This window comes from Daphnia pulicaria, chromosome 1 (genome assembly GCF_021234035.1).
Source record: "Daphnia pulicaria isolate SC F1-1A chromosome 1, SC_F0-13Bv2, whole genome shotgun sequence".
Taxonomy (NCBI): domain Eukaryota; kingdom Metazoa; phylum Arthropoda; class Branchiopoda; order Diplostraca; family Daphniidae; genus Daphnia; species Daphnia pulicaria.
Genome location: NC_060913.1, coordinates 40710061 through 40727298, shown reverse-complemented (window position 1 = coordinate 40727298; position 17238 = coordinate 40710061). Strand labels below are relative to the sequence as shown.

The following is a 17238-nucleotide window of genomic DNA, read 5'->3' as shown; positions in this document are numbered from 1 at the left end:
GACGTAACAATTTAAAATCCAATTGAGACAGAAAGGTAAATCTATCCATCGTTGGAATTTGAATTGCGAGCTTGTGTCGAAATGGGACATTACCGATTTACCTGTGGGAACTAAGGTAACGCTAGCGTAGCAAAAATTTTCGATCCATTGGTTTTCGGTAAAAGATTTTTAGATGAACGCTCGTAATGTCGTAACCCTATTTTTGGCTATTCATGAATCTTTTTTAAGTTTTTTTCTTTCTACAGATGGCGACATCATATTGTCTGTATAGAATGTTCAACAGACTGTAAAGATATTCCAAGTGATTACTTCGATCCGGCTTCTCCTACATCACACCAATGAGTTGTAAACACCTTTATGCAAGTCACGTGTCCCACCACTTTTGTAATAAGTCTTATAAATTTGTTATGTAAGTATGCTGTAAGGCTTTATTATTTGAAAGATATGCACTTCACTGAACGGTTGCTGTCGCTCAAAAACCATCCTTACATTTCGATTTTTGTGATTCGTTAATTCAATTGCAGTTTTTCGGGTTTTTCTTACTTTTACATGAAAAGAGAGACGATTTTGAAATAAGGTGATTCAGATTGATTCGAATAAAGTTTTTTATTTTAACTATCTGGAATTTTAAATGTGTAAAATTGCGATTTTCGCCCTGAATTGACTCGAGAAAGTTGTAGGCTACTCTGATTTTTCCTCTTGTCCTTTAATATTTCTACTAACTACATTTTGCACAAATTATTTTGTTTTTTATTCGTCCTGTCACCTGTGAACGGCGAGAAATTAGGTAAAAACGTACGAGGGATCAGCTTGGAATTCATTCGAATCGAATGAAATCTTGCACTTCTGCACAAGACAAACCTATTCCGGATTTTTCAAGTCCCGCTCCGGATTTCCTCTCAAAAGCAGTCCCTACCAAAATGGAATCTGACCACTACGAGCGGCGGACTCGCTTGGTCGGGCTTGCAACCGGAAAACTTCCATGTCTAATCTGTTACGACGCTAGATGGCTCGCAGACGACGGATCGCGTGACGTAAATAAAAATAAAAAAACAAAAAAAACAATCCTCTTGTTGAAAACAAAGATAAAGTTCAATAAGTCCAAAAATTCAAATCCGTTATAATGTATTTGTTCCGGGTAAAGTTCATACAGCTTCTCCGTTATTGACAGTCTAACTGTGATAATTTTAGGCAGGGGAATTATTTGGATGATTACAATCTTATCCTTGATGGATCAATGGTTGAATCCCTCAACTGAACCAATAAGCTATTGAGATCCGGTCATCATTCGTCAGTCTTGCATCATTATTCGTCGTGCGAGGAGAGCAACATGGAAAAGTGGTTCAAGATTTGTTTGCTATTATGCCTCTTTGGTGTCTTGAAAGAGCTGAGGCCTTCAGAACCGTTTTTAACACAGTACCTTGTTGGACCATGGAAAAACTTGACTACAGATGAGGTATTTTTTTAAATTTTCAGTCTACTACATTTTAATAATAACTTTTAATTTCAGGTTTATTCAGAAATATTTCCTGTTTGGACCTATTCTTACCTAGCACTTCTGGTTGTAGTATTTCTTGTCACAGACTTTTTGTTATACAAACCTGTCATTGTGTTTGAAGGAATATGTTATATTATGACTTGGTGTGTTCTCATCTGGGGTCAGGGAGTAGCAGCAATGCAGGTATTTTAGAGTTATGAAATCCTTTCAATATCCATAATATGATTTACCTGTTTCAATCAAAGGGAGTGGAGTTTTTGTACGCAGCTGCTACAGCAACTCAAATTGCATACAACACCTACATTTATGCCCAAGTGCCTTTATCCAAATTTCAAGTTGTGACAGCTTACACTCAAGCTGCCTTGTTGACAGGCAGATGTATAGCAGGTATATTGGGTCAGGTTCTGGTTGCTACAGGGCTGTGTGACTACTACACCCTCAACTTTATATCCCTGGCTTTTGTTTCTGCCGCAACTGTCGTCGCATGTTTCTTACCCAACGTTTCTCAGTCCATCTATTTCCATCGTGGAAAACCGAAAGAAAATGACAAAGCGCTCGATCAACTGGATAGCCCGAACATGGGTCGCGTAACGGATGGTGTTGATCAAATTACTTCCAATGACAGTACCGCTTCGGAAACCGAGTGGACATTGGCATCTGTCTATCAACTCCTATGGATCGATTTCAAGTCTTCTTTTTCAAATGCTTATATGCTCAAGTGGTCCCTTTGGTATGAATTATTGATGAGAAAGCCTTCGTGATAATATGCAGAAAATGTTTCATTCTACATTGTTTTTCTTTCTATAGGTGGGCGTTTGCCATGTGCGGTTACTTTCAAGTACTTAATTACATCCAACCTCTGTGGGAAACAGTGGCTCCGTCAGGAACAAACAATATTTACAACGGCGCTGTAGAAGCCACGCATACGTTCCTCAGTAAAAGATATAAAGAAATGTGTATGATTCATAAATTGAAATTATAATCATGCTTTTTTAATAGGTGCTCTCGCTACCATAGCTATTGGCTATGCGCCCGTCAATTGGTCAGTGTATGGTGAACCTGTAATAGCTGTGATATCATTATTTGAAGGTGCCATGTTATACTTAGCTGGCAGTTCTAATGAACTGTGGGTAGCGTACGTTACTTACATGGCCTTTTGCATAACGTATAGTGTTCTTATTACAATTGCAAGGTATGCATTTCATTGTATGAGATCTTTTCGGATTCTAATATTCAGTTGCTTTTTTAATATAGTTCGGAAGTAGCAAAAGGATTGAAACAGGAAAGCTATGGTCTGGTGTTTGGAATCAACACATTTCTCGCCCTGTTTTTCCAAACTATTCTAACTTTGATTGTAGCAGATAGTGCTGGATTGGCGCTCGAACCTCCGGAGCAGGTATTATTAGAAAATATTTCAGGGAAATTTAAGAATCTAATTAATAAATTTTGTAGTTTAAAGTGTACGGAGGCTATTATTTTGTCCTGGGTGTTGTGTTCATTTCCATGGCCGCCTATAATGCCGGACGTAGAAGTAATTGAATTGGCTAGAAAAACTAGCGCACTCGGTATTTATGATTTCGTTCTTCATGAACGTTACGCATCTTTCCAGTGATAGACAAATTGTTGGTATGTCAATGTTACTAGTCTAAAAAGTGAACCAGTGAAAAAATAAAAGTTTGGCACAAAGTATTTAATAAAAAATTCAAATGTTTTTATTTTAAAATTTACTTCTTTTATTAGAAATGGCATTTATCCGCATTTATCCTTTTTTCTCCAAGCAATAAAAAAGCATTTGTATTATTATCGTATTTGTTTTTAAAATTAACTAAAAATCGATGACTTAAAGCAATAGCTCCGAGGGCGAGGAGGCGCAGACAGAAAAATAATAAACGAACATACAGCTACGCTTCAAATTTTTTCTTCAACAGCTAATTTGCTTCAATTTTTTCATTTCAAATTTTAAAAAAATGCATTTCTTCGTTTGCTGAAAAATTCGTAAAAAATAATGAAGGGAGAGCATTAGCCGCTAGATGATGTCTGTTTTCATGGCGGCTTTAGTTCATTAGTTGCTCATTTTAGAAGGCAGAAGAATAAATGTCTCAAGCAAGAAATAAATAATTGCCTTTCACATTAGTTTCAAACGGAAAATAAATGTATACATTAAATTATCCACGCTTCACTGATATGTATTTTTAATTGCACAAAGTGGCTATTAATGGTTCCATAATCTACCGCTACTATTATTGTAAGCTCTGCTGCTCTGGCCGTAGTTCTAGTAAGCTTTGAATTTCGGCGGACAGAAATCCAGAACCTTCCGTCGTCTGTATCGTGTGTAAGCCTTTTCGCGAAGTTTCTCGTGTCCCTCGCTCTCAGTATCGAAATCATTCCCCACTTGGAAACGTTTCATTGACAGTGTGCAGGCGTGTGAATTTACATCAACGTTTCATCCGTACCTTCTGATCGCGATTGTCTTGTTTTATCATGGCAAACAAGGTATGGAAATTAGTATTGTACTTTAAAACTGAAAGAACTATGGTTTTTGATCATTACATTTGTTCTATAAATTTAGGCAACTCAATTGAAAGATCAAGGAAATGCGGCCTTGTCGGCTGGTAAATTAGATGAAGCTGTAGCCCTTTACTCAGAAGCATTGGCTATAGACCCAGAAAATCATGTTCTGTACAGCAATCGGTCAGCTGCATATGCGAAAGCTGGAAAGTACCTGGAAGCTTTACAGGATGCTGAGAAGACAGTTTCATTAAAGCCTGATTGGGGTAAGGGTCATTCACGAAAAGGTGCTGCTTTGGCTTATCTTGGCCGTGATGTTGAAGCTCAAAAAGCCTATGAGGAAGGACTCAAGTATGACCCAAACAATGAACAACTTAAAGAAGGTCTTCTTGAAGTGAAGAACAAGGTTGGATCACAAGGAGCAAAACTCATGAATCCGTTTGCTGGACCAGATGTCATGAACAAACTACAGAACAATCCAAAAACAAAAGCAATGTTTGAAGATCCAACTTATCGACAGTTGATCCAAGACCTTCAAAATAATCCAGGTGCGATGGCCACCAAATTGGGTGATCCAAGAGTTTTGGCCACCCTCAGTGTCTTGCTAGGAGTGGATTTGGAGGCTTCAAATGAAGGTATTATGTGAAAACAAAGTAGTGGACAATAGTAACTGAAAAGGAGATGTTTCTCAGGAGATGAACCAATGGATACCACAGAACCTTCACCACCACTTGATCCGAAAGAAGAGAAGAAAAAAAGGGAGGAAGAAGAGAGAAAGAGGGAGGAAAAAGCCAAATATGATGCTCTACCAGAAGAGAAGAAAAAGGTATGCCTAACATGTGTGATTTTCTCAGTTATGATAACAACAATTATATTTAATAGGCTCTTGATGAAAAAGAAAAGGGAAATGCAGCTTATAAGAAGAAAAATTTTGCTGCTGCAATAGAACACTACAACAAGGCTGTAGAGCTAGATCCAACTGACATGACTTATGTCACGAATTTGGCTGCTGTTTATTTTGAACAAAAGGATTACGAAAAATGTGTGGAACTTTGTAAACAAGCAATTGACATTGGCAGAGAAAATAGGGCCGACTTCAAGCTAATTGCCAAAGCTTATACGCGAATTGGCAACTCGTATAAAAAGCTAAAGGTATTTGACATTATTCAAACTATTACTGTACGTCTATTTAAAACACTCTCTTTAAGGACTTGGCAAATGCAAAATTACATTTCGAAAAATCACTCTCAGAGTTCCGCTCGCCAGAGACAAAAACATTGCTATCTGAAGTGGAAAGTTTGCTTCGTGAGGAACAACGCAAGGCATACATCAATCCGGAAATTGCAGAGCAAGAAAAGGAGAAAGGAAATGAATTTTTTCGTAAAGGTAAATCTCTTTTCCGGAAGGAGAAAGTAAACTCAGTTAATTTATTATTTGTTCTCTTGAACTTCCTTACATAGGTCAATACGCTGATGCATTAAAATGTTACTCGGAGGCGATAAAGCGTAACCCTGGCGACGCTAAAGTTTACAGTAATCGTGCTGCCTGCTATACAAAGCTGGCAGCTTTTGATTTAGGTTTGAAAGATTGTGATGTCTGTTTAGAGCTTGAACCATCATTTGGTAAGAAAATGTTTTGGTCTATAGCGCAGTCTGATATTTTTTAATGTCTTTTTAGTTAAGGGATGGATTAGGAAAGGAAAGATTCTCCAGGGAATGCAGCAATATAGTAAGGCTTCTACCGCTTTTCAGAAAGCTATGGAGCTTGATCCAAACGCCTCGGTAGTTTTATTTATTTTGGTTGGTTAAAGAAAAATCAACTCACTTTTTCTTGTGTTTTTATATTAGGAAGCGCTTGATGGCTACCGCGCATGCATGATGCAAACTAACTCAAATCCTGAGGAAGTGCGCAAAAGAGCAATGGCAGATCCAGAAGTCCAAGCTATATTGCGTGACCCTGCCATGCGTATGATTTTAGAACAAATGCAGAATGAACCTCGTGCTCTGCAAGAGTAAGTAGCGTATGTATGTTAAGAGTGATGCAAATATTAACAAATTGTTTATTCAATTTAGCCATCTAAAAAATCCTGCGATTGCTACTAAAATCCAGAAGCTGATTGAATCTGGACTGATTTCCATTCATTAATTAATTGTACCATGCTTACTTTTCTAAGAAATCAAGTGGAGTCAAAATTTTGATTGATATGATTGTCAATTCTTGTATTCTTTTTCATGAAATATAAAAGAAAAAGAATATTTGAAATGAAAAATTTAATTGTTTTACATGATTGTACTATTTTTCACAAAGCTCTCAAATAATGGGTTGTAGTACTATCATGTATGCACTGTAAATTACAACCAAACTTGGCTTTTTCCATTTATAGTTTTTAACTTGTCAATTGACAGTTTGTCAAAAAATAAAAGTCCAGCAGCTCTTTCTACTGTTTCTGGAGGTACTTGAAATACAGACAGTGGAGTTTTGTCATCTATAGGTTGATTTGGCATAACATAGGATTCCAAAGAAAGCTCTTGTTTCTGATTTTCTATGACTACGACTTTGAAGAAATGGGTAGGCACTGCAACATGATTCTTGCCAATTACCTGATATTTTACATACATTTTGCCATCATCTTCCTTCCTAAGTTAAGAAAATATACAATGATAATTATTATTTCCATTTGTTTGAGTAAGCATTCATGTAATAATCATCTACCTGGGCAGGTAGAGTGGTCCTAAAAACAAATTTGTCATCAGATTGATTCCATAAAGAAATGTTTGAGCAATGTTAATTACCTGTGCACACATATACATTTCTGTTTGTTTTAGTGAGATTTCTAACATGTCTCTCCAATCTATTCCATGAATCTCGATTGAATCCTTTTCCAACTTGTGGTGACATGTTGGATAACAGAAAGGTCTGCTGGCAATGCAGTTGATCCTTACGATGATTTCCAGCTGCTGCTAAGTGACCTCTGTCAAAGCCACTAGCTTTGTAGTCAGCATTTGATGATCTGAAGTAAGGATGAATGGATTCATCTTCAGCAAAATCACATTTTGATCGATCAACTTTCTCATTGTAAGCAACAAAATCAGCTGTCAAATGTTCAAACACCCAATGAGCAGTTCTATTTCTTCTATCATATGACAATATGTAATCATCCAGGGACCGTACATTGTCTAGTCCAGGGAATCCAAATCTCATTATCTAATAATTGTCGGAATTTTACTTTAAATTTTGTTGTATCCCATGACTTTGTTTAATACCTGAGAAACTCTAGGGGCATTATTAGAAGGTTCAGGAGGAATATTTTTCACTTCTTTAAAACTAGCTTTGGAAGGTACCATTGAAGCAGCGGATACTGTACCAAATATTGGTAAGCCCGGCATAGGCAAGAGGTTATTATTATGATTGGATGTTGAGTTTTCAGTACGTTCTAAATCTACACTTGGAGATCGATAGAATTTCTCGGTTGCGAGCCCAGCCAAATATCCTCCTATGGCAACACTTGTTACGGTAACAAACTTCATTCGAAACATTATAAATACTGTGTTTAGGTTCCGACAATAGTAACAAAGAACAACTTAATTTTTAAATGCACACCACAACGCACAATAGACAATGTAGACCAAAAGCAATTGGAGAAATATAGCATTAGCCGCCAGAGAGGGCTTTCAAACATCAAGGGAGTTGCCACATTGCGATTTTTGACTAAATCCATGGTAGAAGCATAGATAAAGAAGGCTCGTTCACTCAACCTGGATGCCACTAAAATCGGCCAGGGGCCAGACACTCGTGTACACGTTACGCAAATGAAGTGCTCCCCTAAACTCATGGATTTGTTCTGGATAATGTATCAAGTGTTGGAGGAAGAGTCCAAGATGCCTCTTTGATTTATCCAAATAATTTCAAGTTTTTGTCTTCTCTCCATTAAATTTGCTAAGATCACTTTGAAAAATAACAACTCTTATCCTTACTATCGCTCCAATGCAGCCGTTGCCATCCGACTAAATTTTTTTTGGTTGTCCCTATTGGCCCCCGAATTCCGGGGGCAAGGGGCCACCAGTACGTATCAGAACATCTTTAGTTAATAACAGAACAGATATTAAAAAGCAAATCGAGAAAAACCTTAAATTCGTCCAACATTTCTAAGCCAAAAGAGTCAATCCACTTCATCGGCTGATCAGCCAAGGCTCCTCCAATCTTCGATAAAGTTATGAAGTAGTAGGTGTATGGCAATGGGAAGAATGGAATTTGAAAAGCTAATAAGCTAATAAGCTAATTTGAGCGCTAGGTGCGCCACTTCCCAGGAAGGTTGAAAGGAAGGGGATGGGTTGAAAAAGCTACACTATAGGGGTATAGCTCGACCACCGGCCTAGGGTTCAGTAGGCCATGGTACTTCATGTTCTCAGCAAAAAATGGCGGAATTCCGTTTCTCACGATTACGCTCGCGCTACCTATTGGACATATTTTTTAGTCACCTAGTGACGTTCACATTTCTTGACGGCGGGATTGCTTTCAGATTCAACTGCTACCAATGCGCCGAGGCTTCTTGGAGAGGTTCCCGAAGGCCTTTTTCATTCGTAATATGTGGTTGTGTAGTAAATGTGTTTTCGAAGCCACGTTAATGTCTGTTGATATTGAATGCAGGTTTGTTCAAAATGATTGGATTGATTTAATTGTAAGTTGTTTACTTGTTTGTAATCGAAATCGATCGTTTTGAATCGATATTTTCGGTCACAAGTGGTTGATTAAATTTTAATAAATTTAAAAATTCATCTTTAAAATTCTAAAATTCATTTTTAATATTTTAAAATAGAATAAACAAAAATAAGTAATAACAAACACATTTGATTTGTGTTTTGGCGCAATTTTCAAAAAATTAAACATATAAAAAATTGCCTAATCTAGAAATTCTAGATGAATTCGGTATTTTAGGATAGAGAATCACATTAAGCTTAAATGGAGTGGAAAATCGCTTGTTAAAAATGTGTTGTATAATTCAAGTTTTCCCAAAAGCGTTTTTGGGGGGATATTTGGGGCGAAAATGTGGGGTAAATTCTAAATTGGAACTAAAAGGAGTCTGTAATGGGCGGAGCTTAGCTCAGTGGCAACGCTGAGAAAAAAATATAAAAAAAAAATTATTTCTTAATTTAGCAATAACCTAAAAACATAGCGAAAAACAAATACTAGGTGGCAAATATAATAGCATGAAATTTTAAAGTTAATTGATTACAATATTTTAGTGCTAAATTTAGATTGTTTCGCCCTGTCCCATACAAACCCCGATTTTTTCCTCGCCCTCTTTTATTTCCGCAACTTTAAAAATTGGTAGCGGGTAAACTATTTACTCTAAAATAAAATAAAAAAACTGGAGATAGAAAAAAGTGAGACGAATACAATATAATATTAGGAAAGGCCCTATACGAGAAAACCAAAGCCGGTTCAAATAACCCCACTCTCTCCTATTCGATTTTTATACTAAGAGCCACCAAAAATGTTTTTATCTTATGAACATCAAGAGCAAAAACAAGATTACTTGTTTGCACTGAACGAGATGAAAAAACGCTAACTATTATTCCCTTTTGGCTTCCAAGGTCCTGGGGGGGGGGGAGGTGGGGTGTTATTAGGACCGTTTTTTTGGACAATCGGCGGGTTTCCTTAAAATTGTCTCTTTGATCCTGTCCGTGGTCGGTAGGTGACGTCAAACTTGATGAGACGGACAAGTTGACACGAAAAATCCCGATCCGTTCAGCGAATCGTGAGCGCTGTCGATTAAACCGTTTTTCTTTTCGTTTTTGCGGTTTGGATTGAAGGAAGGGGTCGATTTTTTGGCGGGGGGTGGGTGGGAAGGGGGTTGGTTTTCTTTTAGGGTGGTGGGTGGGAAGTGGCTCTTTTTTTGCGGGGGGTCGGTTGGGATGGGGGTCGTTTTTTTTTTGGATTTTGCGCCTTTTTATTTTTTTCTTTCGTAGGTAAAGGAAGAGAAGAACATAGAGAAAAAGAGAAAAGGGAGTAAAATACCGGGGGTACGGTACTAAGGCACCGTAGTATCCCTTCCGTCAAATTAAACTTAAAACATAGAGAGCCATTTGCCTGTTCAAGAAACTTTCACGGATGACAGTAGAATTGATGTAGGGAAAAACGATTTCAATTAAAACAAATTAAAAAATTTTAAGGCTTATACAGCAAATGTCCTACCCACCCTAGTGTCCTCACTTACCTCTCAAAATAGGCTCCTCCCCAACTTTATCCGTCTCCTACGGGTAAACAGTTTACTTTAAAATTAAATAAAAAAATATGGGGGTTACCTTCAGGGTTGAGACTATCTATTCGATGTACGATGAAAACGTCATCAAAAATACTTGTTTAATTTGTTTCTAGTATATGGCGCAATACTTTTCAAAATGGGTATCGTTCGATTATCGAAATGAATATCGTTCGATGAACGATACCGATACTTTTAAGAAAGCAAAAGTAGAAAAAACAGACGAATTTTGTATAGCTGTAATTTCACCGAATATCAGTGAATTTTAAGCAAAACTTTTTTTCGAATGTCCCATATAGTGATATTTTTATCCATTCTAAGTATTTCGATTTTCATAGGCCTACAGAATAGGCAGGAAATTCTCTCGTTGTTTGTCTCAATTGTCGAGAAAAATAGTGTTTTTTTTAAGTTAAAATTTTCCCTAAATTTTTTTCTTTTAGTATCGAAATTCTATAGAGTATTCTTTTGCCGATGAATTTTTTTCACTTTATCGTTCGACTAACGAACATGAAAAAAAACGAAGAATCGCTATCGTTAACCAACATACTTTTTTAGAAGTATCGTTCCCAAACCCGGTACCTTTACATGTGAAATACATAAAATGTAAAAAAAATAAATAAATAGGGTGATTAAATTGGGAAATAAGGGAAAGAAACAAAAACTGCCCCGCGTTACTCTAGTCTCCCCTACGCAAAGTAAAATGCAATAGCCGTCACTAGATGGGGTTATTAATACTGACAGGGCAATAGCCCTCTATTGCCCTGTCCGCCAGTCGGACCGGCATGGCAATAGGTCTGGCCATTATTTGTATCTGAAGACTCATTTGATCAGATATCAGCATTACCAGATTGTACACAGAGAGAAAAGGTACTGCGCATTTGCCCAATATCCTACATGAGGTTGCGGTTGCACAAGAATGCTTTTCTAAAGATTGGATGGTCATCTTCTTCTTCTACCACTTGGTACATCAACCAGAAAATATCCATTGCCAAATGAAGGAGGCAATGCATCACTTTGACTTGCACCCGATCCTCTCTACCATAATGAACTTTGCAGACATCTAGATTGAGTGCATAAGCGAGCCTGTAACCAGAAAGTGAAATTAATTTTAAAACAAATATTTACAGAAAATATTTTGTATTTACTCGCCAACGATATCTCTTTGACGACGAGACAATTCTGTCGAAAAATCAAGGATTTAAAATGTAAAGTATTAACTTATACTATAACTCTAAAGACTGTTCAGAAACGAAGTTTTTCAAAAAATTCTGAGCCTGAAGTGAAAAATCAAATGGAAGATTGAAATAATTTCTGTTATTCCCAAACCCCATTTCCTCGAATCCAATGTAACGAATGCATAAGAAAATGAAATCAAGACATATTTAACATTCTAAGATAAGATAGAATATTAGTAATATTACATAGGCGAGTCTTGGAATGCGAAGTTAGCATAGAGGGATGGGTAGCAAAAAGCAACGTGGTTCATGGATTCATACAAAAACGAAATCCTCGACATGCTCGTAGGATTCGTCATTGACCACAATTGGGATTGTTGGAGTTGCCAGAATGAGGACTCGAAAGCGAGTTTTATGGACAAATTCCGAGATCTATGGTCGGCAAACGCAATCAGTTTTCCGTCCAGTAGAATTTCAGTCTCCCTAAAATTTGTCATTTTTATTTTATGCAGTTAATTGACTATTAATTTGACTATAAATAAAAACTTTACCATAGCCTCCCATTAGCTAAAAAAGGTTCCCCTCTGAGATGTAATCCCTTATCCTGGCAAGTTTCTTCTCCCGTCTGAATTCTTCCCATAGATTTCCTGCCAAATTATTGAGTTCATGGTAAACTTTGATGGGGTATCGAAACCTTAGAAATTAATCATTATTACAAACGAAGTCCTAAATTTCCATTACAATAGAATAGGCTACTTACTTTCCAACAAATTCCATGTTCATAAGGTTACCGGACAACTTCAGAAGCTTGCGTCTCTCCATTTTCTCTTCATTTCTTTCAATGAATGCCCTCCTCAGATTCCATTGTAGATCTGACTCGTATTTTTTTCTGAAAGATAAAGATTTTACAAAAACAATCCTTCATCAAAATCATCCATCAGTTTACCTGATATCCTCAATGGGTGGAGGTTGTTCCATTTTAAATTTAGCTAGAAAACAAACCAGTAAATATGATAAAGATAACACGGTTTCACACGAATTTAAAAAAGTTTTTTTAAATTCTGAACGAACAAATTTACCTAGATGAACCTGTTTCTGATGAAGCTGATTTGCTTTTTATTTGACGATTTTTCTCAAAAACTAACCAGTAGATTTGATAAAGAAAACTCGGTTTAAGGTTTTTTTTTTAAATTCTGAATGAACCGCTTTATGAATCTGTTTTTCCGATTGGCTCTTTGCAATTGAATTTGATTACAAAAGCAGTTCTAAATTTCCATTACAATAGAATACTTACTGTTGTCAAACACATTCCATTTACACATTGTACCATTTAAATAGGTCCAGTAGTCGGCAGTCTTTTCACTCCGGGATAAATAGAATTACAGCTATTTTCGATGTTTTTAGTTTCCTGATGACTTTGATTAGCTCTCGTATTGGTGGGCAAATCCAGGCCACCTCCCCGTCCCAGGAATTCGAAAACGTGTCAATGCCAGTTGTTCTCTTACAGTAAAAGTTTCAAAAAAAATAATCTCCCGCATTTGGTATTGCTGTCGGATGCGAACAGCTCGATTTTAAATTTGAATTTACCATTGCTCATTTGGAACGTTTCGTCGTCTATTTGGCAGTCATTTGTGATTAATAGGTAGTATTCAGCAGTTTGTGGCAGGCTGGTAGCAATTGGGACATAGTGACTGGGATATGGATATCCTTGACCCAACTGCTAAACATAAGCAAAATTGAATGCAGTTGTTACTATATCAATGTCGCATATCAGAGTCGGGAAAATTTCCGCCAGTTCCCGGACTACCACCTGAGGGTGGTAGTTTCCAAATTCTGCCAATCATGTTGAAATCATTCTTCTGAATTCCAGAAAATTCGGTCCAGGTTGAAAGCTCCATAACATAAATCCATTTACACAAAGCTTGTTTATGTATTGTAACAGTATGAAGTGTTTAGCATCCGCTTGAAGACGATGAACTAAGTGGAATGGCCTCTCCTCGCCGTATAGGGTTAAAACCGCATGGTAATTGCCGTTTTCTTTTCGAGAGGTAATGGAAAATGATGTGCTTACATATTTTGTAAGGAACGCGAAAAGATTCTGTTGATTATACTTGTCAGCATACTTTCTGACAATGTCAATATTTGGTGAACGCCAAATTGCTGATTGCTGCTCACGACGTTGAATAGGTCCGATGATTGCTGTTTTCGAGCCGTTATCTGCTAATTTGATGCATGGGTTTTCGCGTAAGAGGTGAATTGGAATTATTCTCAGGTTAAGTTTCTTGCAGAGGACCATAACTTGGAAAACTTCTTTTTTAATTTGATTCTTTCCTGACCCCTTTGTTAAAAAAGTTATTAAATTTTGGCTGTCGGTGAGCCAGTAAATGATGGTGGCTTTGTTGTTTGTTGCGCCTGAGTGATGGTAGTATTGCAGTGTTCTTGTCACTGCAAGAAACTCTCTACCCTACTAGCTGTCTACCGTAAATAAAGTTGTTTCAATACAGTTTCTAAAACCTGTTTGTTGTGTTGTATCTAGTTTTGTAAACCCGTTTAGAAACTCCTATAAAGCGCAATCAAACGTTCTGGAATGAAGTTAAGAAACTGTTCCAAATGCGTTGGACTAACCCCTAAATAAAACTGGGTACAAATACGTTTTTAAATGGCAAACGAATACGGAATTTTTTAGCGCTTAATGTAAGTATTGCTAACGATAATTATAATTCAATAATTCCGCATTTCAAACTGCTAATAAACTTCTATTCAAATTTCTACCAGCGCGCGCTAATTTTCCGACAAAATAATAAAAAGCATGAAATTTATTGGTCCCATGTATTTGTGAAAAAAGAAGTTCAATAGCATGTTAAACATTTGAACACAATAAGTGAAGGATGGTCAATTAACTAACAAAGACGGTGAAAAATGAAACAAAACGGAACAATTAATTTTCAAATAATAACGGTAGTAACGATCACATCGGAATTTATGGTAACTTAAATTCTTTCATCAAACCTTCTAATTTTGTTATGTACTGTCCCAAAACGTAATTGGGCTTCTCATTCTCTTTTTCGTTGGTCTTCTCATTTTTGGGTGGTTCAACACTGTTGATTTTTCTGTAATTTGCCGCAACATTTTTCGAAGATTTTGCTTCTTGTTAATGATTTCGGGAACTATCAACCTCGGTAGGTTGCGGGAGTCAGAAAAATAATGGAGAGCGACTGCAAGTCAAAAGCATGTTATAATATTTTTTGTTTACTTTTAAAGTAAAAATTGTGTTTACCGCCGAAGACCGTGTTCCCTAGTTCCGTTCCACCATATATGGCGTGATGACAGTTTTCTTTCATTGTTTAGCTATCCTCCAAAATAAAGATTCTCTCCTTTGATCATTCGATCAATGGATGCACATGTGGCAAATCAGGAAGCATCACTAGCCCAAATGTTGTCTGCGAAAACGACACCTGCTACCCGCGACACTGGCTACCTGGGGGGTCGACACTGGCTACCCCAACACTGGCTACCCGACACTGGCTACCCATAAGGCCGACACTGACTACCCCGACTCCGGCTATGCTTCCAGCAATTGCACCTATTCTACATATTTACAAGGCTATCGCACATCCTTAGAAGCTTAATTCTATCAATTTTTCCTTCATTTCTTTCGATAAATGCACTTCTCAGATTCCATTGTAAATCTGGTTCGAAAATTTTTCTGATGGATACAAAATTTACAAAAACAATCCTTCATCAAAATCATCAATCAGTTTACCTGATATCTTCAATAGGTGGAGGCTGCTCCATTTTACAAACAGTTGATATGATAAAGATAACGCGGTTTCACAAAGTTTTTTTTTTATTCTGGATGAACCGCTTTTAGCTAGATGAATCTGTTTGGCTGATTGGCTCTTTGCAATTGCAAATTCAAAAGTTAAATGGAAATGTTGCTCCTTACGCGTCACTTTAAAGTTCCAAGATGGTCGATTTTTCAGTTTCCAAACTTCCGATGTCGAGAATCGTCCATACGAAAGGGACAGTAGAATAAATGAATCGTCTCGGTTTGTAGAATGTAAATTCCCTCAAAGATTGTGGAGGAGAGCATGCCGACGGAGACAATCCTCCTTGCTAAACCCAGAGAAGACGTAGGTCGAGGAGAAAAACGACACTGAACGCTGCTTGTGTACTCGGAGAAAGTTTCGGATGATCTTCAGACCTTTTCTGATTAAATTTTTTTTTTATTTTTTATTGGAGACATCACCCAAGTTATCATTGAAATCAGACGTGTCAGGAGATTTAGGCGTACTGTCTTCTCTTTTTTCTTCTTTGATACTTTTTCCTTGGCTCTATTCGAATCTTTTTTTTTTTCTAGTTTAGAAAGAGGTTTCTTTCCACTTCGTTGATAAAGTTGCTGCTTCCGCCCTTTTCGCTATGTAACTGTAATTTTTCGCTTCTTCTTTGATAGCATTTCACAATCGATACTGTACATTGCGGCCAAAATGTGTGAACAAAATGCACTTGCGGCACAAGTACAAGTTTGGTTACGAGTCTTTGAACAACTTCACGACGTAAATGTCTCCTGTAGATCCTACAACCGACCAGTGTTGAAGCAATGGCACTATCTGTATTCTGTTTTCCTTTATAATATCCATGGCTCGCTGCCTGACACTGTCACTGGGAGTACAATAGGGCACAGGATGTTAAACTAGATTTGATGCATCATATCCTTTCTAAAATTACGCAATTTTAGCATATTCATTAATCACGTTAAATATCTTTACTTTTACCGTAATTTTTATTGGTAGAGAAGCCTTAATTTGATCAAAAAGTTCGTCTGTAGACTGGTAATTCAGTTTGACCATTGTCGTGTTTTATATGAATCTTTGAGATGAGGCAGAAGTCCGTAGTCTCTACATCAAAGGCTACCCTACCAATTTTGATTTCATAAAACAGTGGGATTTTCCTTAAAGAATTGGCCACAACGTCAATTGTCTGCTGTTTCCAGTTGACGAGTCGCTTCATGGGGCGTTGAAAGACTCTGATTTATTTTTGGTCTAGAGTTAAATACCAAAAGGTAGCAATATCCAGGATCCCCAGGAACCCCAGGAAGGGTTTTTAACTCTAACAGTAAATCAAATTATTTAGGCCTATATATTACTTTGGTTCCAGCTCTTCAAATACAATTTGGTGAGTAGGGATTTGTAGAGCCTATCTGATTTTTGCGACAGAAGCTGCATAAAATCGGATTTGTAGGTTGAGACCCGAGAATTTTTCTTGAATGCAAATTTTAATTAAATTAAGCTTCATATGTTTCCATGAATGAATCCAGCAGTTAAACATTGGGTTGTTTGGCCAGGTTTGCAATATTGCGTTTGTAATAGCTTTTTCTGCATCAGTAACAATTATCACTTTTTTTGCTTCAGCTATTTGTGGAATAAGTTCCGCTACTCGCGAGAAGAAAGATTCGTGAATGCATTGCAACCTATCCATATGAAGCTGAAGATAAAATAACAAAATACATAAATAAATACTTTTTGCATGTTAATCCGGAATTATTGATTACACTGACGGTTGCTCCTTGAATCCAACGATAATCGGCCGTCACTTCGCCATTCTTTTTTATTTTGCAATTCTAGTGACCATTAAAAAATATATTCGAAACCACCTTTTGGGTAACATATAGAAACTTCACTAAGAACCTCAACCCCTGATTCCGATTCGAACAACCTCAACATATCCTCTAAATTTTCCTTATATGGAATGTTGTTTGTAATTTTTAACACCGTACGTGAAGGTCACAAACGAGA

The 17238-nt window shown here is 37.0% G+C and overlaps 3 protein-coding genes and 2 long non-coding RNA genes across 6 annotated transcripts; 2 read left to right on the top strand and 3 right to left on the bottom strand.

Annotated features, from left to right (window-relative positions):
• Window positions 1-472: 472 nt before the first annotated feature.
• LOC124320512 lies at window positions 473-8395 on the bottom strand. Its single transcript, XR_006913953.1, has 3 exons — window positions 8132-8395; window positions 1416-1420; window positions 473-484 (listed from the first exon to the last, which is right to left on the bottom strand). It is a non-coding gene; the product is annotated as an uncharacterized LOC124320512 (long non-coding RNA).
• LOC124320364 (thiamine transporter 1-like) lies at window positions 970-3187 on the top strand. Of its 2 annotated transcripts, XM_046783227.1 has the most exons (8): window positions 970-1138; window positions 1192-1456; window positions 1511-1681; window positions 1744-2228; window positions 2306-2433; window positions 2498-2690; window positions 2753-2894; window positions 2951-3187. In XM_046783227.1, exons 2-8 carry the CDS (start codon window positions 1331-1333, stop codon window positions 3035-3037), a joined length of 1332 nt encoding a protein of 443 aa, XP_046639183.1. In that variant the 5' UTR covers window positions 970-1138; window positions 1192-1330; the 3' UTR covers window positions 3038-3187. The 2 variants fall into 2 exon arrangements, with proteins under 2 accessions (XP_046639183.1, XP_046639184.1); XM_046783228.1 differs by having other exon boundaries at window positions 970-1456.
• On the top strand, window positions 3826-6261 carry LOC124320321 (stress-induced-phosphoprotein 1-like). Its single transcript, XM_046783153.1, has 9 exons — window positions 3826-3991; window positions 4068-4641; window positions 4699-4832; window positions 4889-5158; window positions 5215-5392; window positions 5467-5628; window positions 5684-5787; window positions 5854-6017; window positions 6079-6261. The coding sequence occupies exons 1-9, from the start codon at window positions 3980-3982 to the stop codon at window positions 6149-6151; spliced, it is 1671 nt and encodes a 556-aa protein (XP_046639109.1). The 5' UTR covers window positions 3826-3979; the 3' UTR covers window positions 6152-6261.
• Window positions 6209-7707, bottom strand: LOC124320394 (endonuclease G, mitochondrial-like). Its single transcript, XM_046783272.1, has 4 exons — window positions 7270-7707; window positions 6799-7210; window positions 6719-6737; window positions 6209-6643 (listed from the first exon to the last, which is right to left on the bottom strand). The coding sequence occupies exons 1-4, from the start codon at window positions 7540-7542 to the stop codon at window positions 6358-6360; spliced, it is 990 nt and encodes a 329-aa protein (XP_046639228.1). The 5' UTR covers window positions 7543-7707; the 3' UTR covers window positions 6209-6357.
• A 3109-nt stretch (window positions 8396-11504) lies between the features above and the next one.
• LOC124320525 lies at window positions 11505-12818 on the bottom strand. Its single transcript, XR_006913968.1, has 3 exons — window positions 12738-12818; window positions 11995-12676; window positions 11505-11926 (listed from the first exon to the last, which is right to left on the bottom strand). It is a non-coding gene; the product is annotated as an uncharacterized LOC124320525 (long non-coding RNA).
• Window positions 12819-17238: the final 4420 nt, after the last annotated feature.